The following is an 8,710-nucleotide window of genomic DNA, read 5'->3' on the forward strand; positions in this document are numbered from 1 at the left end:
GTGTGCAATTACCACTGGGTGGTGGGGGGTCTCCAGTGGAGGGCTCTTTTATGTAGGAATCCTGCCCCTTTTTCTCTCTGATCTAAGTGTTGCATGCAACACTCTGCTGCAACTGCAGATTAAGATTGTTCATGGACTAACTGCTTGTTCTGTGGTGCTGCGGAGTCGGTGGACCATATATTAGGTGTGGATGTTTGCACTCCCTCTTTGAATTTTTGTCAAAGCTTTCTTTTCTCCTCTGCTTTTGGCTGCACTTCAGTCCTATGCTCCTGATTTTTGGGCACCTGGTGCGGAGGGGGGAGGATAGGCGAGAGGACCTTCTTGTGGGCCTGCTCCTGGGCCTGGCCAACTAGTCATGAACAGGGCTGTGGACAGGGTAATTATGGCAGATTGTCTGCCCCTCTTCTGCAGCTATGCCTGTGCCCAGGTGTCCCTGGAGAAGGAGCACACTGTCTACCAACACCCTTGGTTTTCAGGGAGAGGTGGGCACCGCAGGGAGTGGAGTGCTTTATTTTTCCCCCTCTACCTCTACCACTATTTTGATTAAATCCCCTTCACTTTCTTGATCAAGCAGCATTGCCCTTTGAGAAGGGCATTGATAGTCACTAGCCACTTGGGCGATTCTTCCTCGTGGTGGAAATTGAATAAAAAATTTATATACCTGTTGTCTTTCACCGTCTTCACCTGCACGCACCCCACGGATACTGGGGGAAGTATAAGTACTACTGCTGTTAGGCAGTAGTATGGGAGGATAAATAAGAAGAAAAGAAAAATAAAATACATATCTCTTTATATAAGAAAAGAAACGAGATTCTAAATCCTCCTCGGTTTAAGGGACTGACTGAGTGTGGCCTAGCCAGCACAATGTGTTACTGCTGCTGGTGGCTTTTTTGGCAGAAATCTGATTCCTGAACTGCCTGGTTTACAAAGCCAGTTTTGTTAATTGGATATTCCATTTTTTAATTGAGGACTGATTTCTAAATGACTGTGTAGATCAGTCAAATGTGTATCAGGTGTAACTCTGGTCTCATTAGAAAACTGTTGATTCATTGGCTGACTTGTGTGTTACTCTTCTCGTTTACTTTGTGAAAGGACTGTTGATTTTGTGGTAGGGCTTAGTCCTTGCTGTCTGGTAGTTTTAAAAAACATGTTTGGACTGAGCCCTTGAGAAAATACATCTTTCCAGATGAGCTGCTCTTGTGGGTGCCCTTGTTGGTGAGCTAGGCCTCTGTAAAGACTGAACATCTGTGTGCGTGCGTGCGTGCTGGAGGTGAGAATTTGCTGTGTCCTGGAGTTTGGGAGTGGACCAAACCCCAGTGAGTTACTTGAACCTTCAAAATGTGTTGTGTTCCTGTGAGTGGGACTGGTTCTCTATGGATAAACCAGGCCTGTATGGAGACTGAACACCTCTTTGTGCTGTGGGGTGTGTACTTGCTATCTTCAAGAGTGGACTATGCTTTAAGTTGTAGACTCTATGCAGAATGCATTGTCAGAGATACTGGAGTGGACCCTTCTTGGGAATGGACTGTGTACCAGAAAGGACTCTGTTAGTAATTGAATCAGATGTATTGCTTGTTGGGCTTATCAACTGCACTGTTTTGTGTTCCCAGAGTCTGCCCAGCCTTATTGCCAGCTGGGAGGCTCATAGGTTGTCCCGAAAGCCAGAGGGAGGGTAAGCCATCCTGACGCTGGTCACCTTGAGAGCTGGAAGGTGGGTTGGCTGTCCTGGGTGCTGTCATCCTGAGAAAGGGTAATTGGGACGGGCTGTCAGAGGTGGCCAGGTGTGTCAGAGCAGCCGAAAGCCATAAGGTGCGTTGGGGCAGGCCAAGATCCTGAAGGCTTATGGGCTGCCCTGTGTAGGGTGGGACGGCCCACCCCCTTCCCTGGGACCAAGGTACACAGGACAGCTCACAAGCCTTTTGGATCTTGGCCTGCCCCATGCACCTTCTGGCTTTCATCTGTTCTGACACACCTGACCACCTCTCTGATAGCCCATCCCGATTACCCCTTCTCAGGATGACAGTGCCCAGAGCAGCCCAGGGAAGGGGGCAGGCTGTCCTGGAGGTGGCTGGAAGGTGTCTGGGCAGTCCACAGGCTGGATGGTGCATTGGGGTGGGCGAGAGCCAGATGGTACGTCAGGGCAGACTTAGAGCCAGAAGATCATGCTGTCACCCTTGGCAGGTACCAGGAAGGGCTGTCCTGGAGGTTGCAGAAAGGTGTGAAGGGCAATTAGGGAAGCTGGAAGGTTGTGTCCTGATCACTGTCGTCCTGAAATGGGACAGGCTGTCCTAGAGTGGCTGGAAGATGTCAGTGGACTGAGAGCCAGGAGGGACGCAGGGGTGGACTGCTTGAGTGGTAGGAAGGTGGGAGGGATGGATGGGTGTCTGTAACCTATGCACTGCTTTTTATCTAATTGGATGTCTTGTATGTATTTGTTACTGCTACTGTTTTGTGATTGAAAGTGGGATTTGAGGTTTGTCCTCATTTCCCTGAAAGCTGGTTGAATGGTAGGGTTTGGTGCCTTGCTTTGCTGCTTCTCTCACTTTTATAATATTGTTATTTCTCTGTACACAGCTGTTAATGTTAACTGTTTTGTAAACTCTATTATTTAATAATACCATAAGCAGGAGATTTAGAATCTCCTCTGTTTAGGGGACTGATTCTGTGCTGGCTGGGTCATAGTCAATGGTTTACTGCTGTTGGTTTCTGCTTTTGTTTTTGGGGGAAAACCTGATTCCTAAACTGGCTGGTTTACAAAGCCAGTTTTGTTAACTAGAATTCCTTTTATCATCTTTTACCCCACACTACTGTCTAACTGTGGTAGTGCTTATTTTCCCCAGCACCCATGTCGTGTGTATGACAGTGAAGAACAACAGGTGTTTAAATCTTTATTTATATTCTTCCACCAGGAAGAAAGGAAACACCCCAGTGGCCAGTGACAAGTGATGCCATTATCAAATAGTAATGCTGTTTGATCAAGAAAGTGAAGATGAGGACAGGGATTAAATAAAAATAGTCAGGGGGGGAAATAAAACGGTCCAATACCTGCGGTGTGCACCCTTCCCAGAGTAGTTTGAGGAAGTTAGTAGACACCATGTGCTCCTTCTCCAAAGACTCTGGCTTGGATGTTGCCTGCCCCTCTTCCATGGCTATCAGCAATAATGAACCCCCAACATGGCCTGCTGCCTAGACCGATTTATGACCAGTTTTGCCAGGCCCATGAGGAGGTCCTCTGACCTACAGCCCGCACCACCCCCCTCCCGCTGCACCGGATGCCCAAAGATCAGGAGCATGGGATGAAGTGCAACCAAAAGCAGAGAAGGCTTCCCAAAAGACCCACACCCAATCCATACATGGTCCATGGACTCCACAAATACAAGCGGTTGGGCTCTGCATCTGTCGTCACGTCACGTCACGTTCCTAGCGAACCTCAAGCGCCTGAAGAATCGTGTATCTAATAACTTCATGATAAATTCAACAAAGAACATGAGTCGGTCCACTGTGTTTACTCTGGTTATCAGAAAGAACTACCAATTTGGTGCAGTGCTTAACACTGCTGCCTCACAGCGCCAGAGACTCAGGTTCATATCCTGCCTCAGGCGACTGACTGTGTGGAGTATGCACACTCTCCCCATGTCTGCATGGGTTCCCTCTGGGTGCTCTGGTTTCCTCCCACACTCCAAAGATGTTCAGGTCAGGTGAATTGGCCATGCTAAATTGCCCATAGTGTTAGGTGTAGGGGTATGGGAAGGTTGCGCTTCGGCGGGTCAGTGTGGACTTGTTGGGCCGAAGGGCCTGTTTCCACACTGTAAGTAATCTAAAATAGCTACTGCCCTGCTCTTTTCCAATGTCCCTGGAAGTGTACATCTAATTCTATATTACTATATAAGCAGCAATCATTACCACCAGGCAAACTATAGATACAAATATGTAGACATCCAATATTTCAATAAACCTTGTTAGACTTTTTAAGCCTGTGTAGTATTGCCACTTCAAGTCCGCAGATATAAAATGATATAGTTAACCTATGCAGTCACATTGTAACCTATATTTCCGAGGAATGTGAGATTTGTACACAGATGTTCTGGACAACATCAATGCACCACAAGAGCCTGTCTCATCCTTGAAGGTAACACTGTAACTGTCTCAAAAGTACGTTTTGTATGCCAATGTCTGTCATATGCACTTAAGTAATGAAGGCAACAATGGATATTTTAAATGTAGAAACAAGACAAATTATGTATGTTTTATTTTGAACATGACTGTTTTATAAATTCAAAGTTATAACATGACTAAAAGCAGACTAAAGAGCTCAAGTTGTAAACCTTTTGTTATTGGTAGTACAATTTGTAATATGTATTTTGCATTTTTATGATGCTTTATTTGGAGCATATCATTCTTGCAAGTTTTGAGCATTTCACATTTGATGGCAGGCAAGGATGAAATGTACGTAATAATCTCTCAATGATCTAAATATCCCAAAGAACTAATGAAAATTTAGTTCTTAGTGTTAAACAAGATGAGTTGTTACTAGACAGAGAGGTAATAAAGTAAAACACAGGTTTACTCACATATTTAATAAACAGTCATAGTTGTGACTATTATGGCAGCATGGTGGCTCAGCAGTTAGCACTACTGCCTCACAGTGCCAAAGACCTGGGTTTGATTTCAGATTGGTGTGACTGACTCTGTGGAGTTTGCACATTCTGTATCTGTGGGTTTCCTCTGGGTGCTCCAGTTTCCTCCCTCAGTCCAAAGATGGGTAGGCTAGGTGGATTGGTTATGTGAAATTTCCCACAGTATGCTGGGATGTGCAGGCTAGGTGGATTAGCCATAGCAAATGCAGGGTTACAGAGATGGGGTGGGATGCTTTTTGGAGGGGCAATGTGGACTTGATGGGCTGAATAGCCTGCTGTTGCACTGTAGGTATACTTATGCCTTTTCAAGTAGGATAGCTGACTTTTTCTGCATTGTTATCATTGCCACTGTTGGGTATTGCACAATGAAAGCTCAGAGTACTGCATTCACTTGACTCCATCAATCCCCAATCTTTTGCTTTCACCCAGGAATCTTGATTCCTCTTTGGGATTAGAATCATCCATTTTCTTCTGAAAAGAGATTGCATCTTATAAGTGCTGTTCACATTTTTCTATTTATAGAAATGTTCTAGTATAGAAATAGGTCATTTGGCATATTGCATCTGCACCCATCCTAATCATAGAATTTTACAATTTAGAAGGAGGCCATTCCACCCGTTGTGTCCACACCTCATCCATTTTTCAGCACCTGCCTCCTACTTTTGCTGATTACAGTACTTCAGGTCCAAATCCAGGTTCCTTTCAGATGAGTTGGGGTTCATAGGCTGCATTAGTGCCTCAATGAAGCACTTAACCATATCAACTTGATCCAGCTGCACCATTAGCCCTTGTCTAAGCAATTTGAGTGCTACAGTGGAATCCAATGATAAAGATGTCCTAATATTCCAGAACACCAGGATTTGAATTAATTTAGTTATTGCTCAATATTCTAGAGATTGTAAAGCTCAAAAAATTCAAGTATTGGTAGAGGCGAAGTTCAGCTGACTGTTCACATGTTGAACATTTGTCAATCAATTACCATTCGCACTCGAATATGAACATTTTGCGCCATAACTAATGGTATGCAAATTTGATGCACAGAAACAGAGCACAACTCGTTGAGTAGATTTCAGAACCAGTTATATTTACATCTTTTTAAATATTGTACGGATGAGGGGGAAAGGGCAGATAACCCTCCCTTTACGTTGACAAGCTAGATTTCGGTTTTTGACTGTTTTCTCGGATATTGCTGATTATATTTGAAAAAACGTGGAGTTTGCTTTTTTGCGGATACTGCAAGCAATGTAAATTCCAGTAAATGTACCTGACATGTCTACACGTAGACACTGAGTGCGGGGCGAGATGCTTTATAATCTACAAACGCGTCTTTTTTTTTAAATAAAAATCATTAATGGATGTGTGCGTTTACTGCCCGTCCCTAGTCGCCCTGGAGAAAATGGTGGTGAACTGCTTTCTTGGATTACTGTAGTTTATTCGAATTATCGGTACATAAATGGTTCAAAACTCCCATTCAAAGCAGGGGGAGGGGAGGGGTGGGATGGGGTGGATTGGCAATGGGTATTAGTGTGGAAACATTTACCTAAATAATCAAGACCTTTCTATGAAACAGCAGGAGAGCAGCATTTCTGCTGAGGCTAGGAATTCGCCGATGCTACGAAGCGACACCCTCCCCACTCTCCTCAAAATGATCGTCATCACAAGGTTGCTACACTCCACAGCTGAAGAGTTGGTCAAGTTTCTGAATGAAAGGTTTAACTGCCCAGCTATGAAAGGCCGAGAATAACTGAGCGCAAGGCAGGTGCACATCAGTTAAAGCCCAAAATTTGAACTTTGATCTTTCAAATGGCACTTATGCATCCCAATGACACACCTCAACGTGTGAGAATTCGGATCCACATCGATTTGGGAGTTAACGGTCTGGTTAATGTACCTGTAGTTGCAAATACTTTGAACACTTTGATACTAAACATCGAGAATATCTTTTAAAAAAAAACACCGGGGTCCTATTGGTCTTCTAAAGACGTTAAAGGTTTCTTATTGTGTAACTGTTGCGATGTCATTCAGTGAAAACGAAGGCATAGAGCTGAAGAGTTGAACATTTTTTTTTCCGTCTTGAGCTCATTGCAACTGTTCTCAAGACTTCGCAGAATTCGTCCAGGCCGGCTATTAGTTTTCCCGGTGGTTTTTACACTTAGGCTCCTCGAACACTCTTGGTAGCGGTATTTACCTCAGACAGTTAAATCATCAGAGCGAGCTCGACTGCTGCTTTTGCTTAACCTGCTGAGGGGCCGTGTATCTGCCAGGCTCTCATTGGCTGTTGTCAGAGGTTCCAGTTCGTTCTTCTCTCCCTCTTCCTCGGGTTCTGCGAGTGGGACAGGATCGGGATCAGCCTGTACCGCCTGTTCAGCCTGCTGCTCGGGATCTGCATCTTCATGTTGTTGGTAAGACAGCAAAGTCTCGTTATGAATCTTTACCAGGTTATCTACCGGGCCAACACCCTTTGCTTTCTCCGGATAGGTGATGGACGGCACCGAGCTCAGGTCTACCCCAGCTGCTGTCAGTTGGAAGAAAGGGGGAGTAGGTTTGTCCTCTTGCAGGAGCTTGTACCCTTTCGCTTTCGGTACCGAAGCAACATCAATGGAATGGTATGGCTTGGGCTCTGGGTAGGCTTCAGGCTGCTGGCCAGGCTCTCGGAAAGCAAACCTGATCTTCTTCCAGCCCAGGTGACTTACCTCCACGAAATTCAGGAAGAGGGACACCGAGGCTACGGCCAGCATGAAAATCACAAAGATTGTCTTCTCCGTTGGCCTGGAGACAAAGCAGTCAACAAAGTTGGGGCAAGGCCACCTTTCGCAGCGATACAGGGGTAAGATGCGGAACCCGTACAGGAAGTACTGACCAACCACAAAACCCACCTCAAAGATGGTTTTGAAAATGATGTGGCAGATATAGGTCCTCAGCAGGGTCCCCTCCAGGCGAAATCTCTTGTTGGTCTTGCCGATGTCTTTCAGAGCCTCTTCAGGAGCTAAGAGTAGCCTTTCAGTGTTCATGTGCTGCTGTCTGTCCCCTTCTTCCCTGTCCTTTCTCTTCTCTTCCATCCTGACATGGTGCACCGCATGGCCCACATACACCAGGGACGGCGTGGATACGAAAATGATCTGCAGTACCCAGAGTCGGATGTGCGAGATGGGGAACGCTTCATCGTAGCAGACGTTTTCACAGCCCGGCTGCTGAGTGTTGCAAACGAAGTCAGACTGCTCATCCCCCCACACGAACTCGGCAGCCGTGCCAAGGATAAGGATGCGGAAAATAAACAACACTGTCAGCCACACTCTTCCGATCACAGTGGAGTGCTCATTCACTTCCTCCAAAATATTCCCAAGGAAACTCCAATCACCCATTGCTCACCTGTTTTGAAGAAAACAATACATTTGGTTTGAATGAAAGAACGGTGGTGTGGGGAGGGGGAAGGGGTGGTAATTCAGTTAATTTTACTTCACTGCAGACGATGTATTATCTCGCAATCAAAAATCTGTCGCGCCTGTTCCTGCACTTAGTTTCCCATATTTCCCAAGCAAGGTTATTTTTAATACAAAATAAACTAATTCAAAAAGCCCGAGCAAATAACACACAAAGAACAACTGGAAACATAGCGCTTTCCAACCGAACACCTCCTCGAAGATAATTTCAACTCCATTAGTTTGGCACCTTGCTGATGTAAAGGCAATTTGAACTTCAAACTCACTGGTTGCTGGGATCCTGGGACACAGTTTGGGAAATGATACAGGCTGATCTCGCACAGCTCGAAAACGGTGGGCTCTGAGCATTCGGTATTTAGTTTCAGCAATATTTAAACCGTGCAGCGTACAGCAGGAGACCTGTGGGGTCACGCCCAGCAACAGTTCACATGACCCTTGTTGAAGGCATGGTCCACAGAAATGTGTGTCCCCTATTTGCAAAACCATCCTGCAGTTTTACAAAGTGAGCATATACCCAGGTTAAAGTTGAAAAGGACACACCAACATATTGCACATGTAAATGTGTTCATACATATATTTGATTTACACATCTAGATACCGTCCCCTATGGAATGCCTTACCCAGTCACATCAT

At 45.4% G+C, this 8,710-nt stretch overlaps 1 protein-coding gene across 3 annotated transcripts; it reads right to left on the reverse strand.

Moving 5' to 3' along the window:
* Window positions 1-6,826: 6,826 nt before the first annotated feature.
* On the reverse strand, window positions 6,827-7,999 carry gja8b (gap junction protein alpha 8 paralog b). 3 transcript variants are annotated; one of them, XM_060826581.1, is made up of 2 exons: window positions 7,033-7,999; window positions 6,827-6,966 (listed from the first exon to the last, which is right to left on the reverse strand). In XM_060826581.1, the coding sequence occupies exons 1-2, from the start codon at window positions 7,997-7,999 to the stop codon at window positions 6,827-6,829; spliced, it is 1,107 nt and encodes a 368-aa protein (XP_060682564.1). The 3 variants fall into 3 exon arrangements, with proteins under 3 accessions (XP_060682564.1, XP_060682565.1, XP_060682563.1); XM_060826582.1 differs by having other exon boundaries at window positions 6,827-6,904; window positions 6,995-7,999; XM_060826580.1 differs by having other exon boundaries at window positions 6,827-7,999.
* Between the last annotated feature and the right edge of the window lie 711 nt (window positions 8,000-8,710).

This window comes from Hemiscyllium ocellatum, chromosome 6, assembly GCF_020745735.1.
Source record: "Hemiscyllium ocellatum isolate sHemOce1 chromosome 6, sHemOce1.pat.X.cur, whole genome shotgun sequence".
NCBI lineage: Eukaryota > Metazoa > Chordata > Chondrichthyes > Orectolobiformes > Hemiscylliidae > Hemiscyllium > Hemiscyllium ocellatum.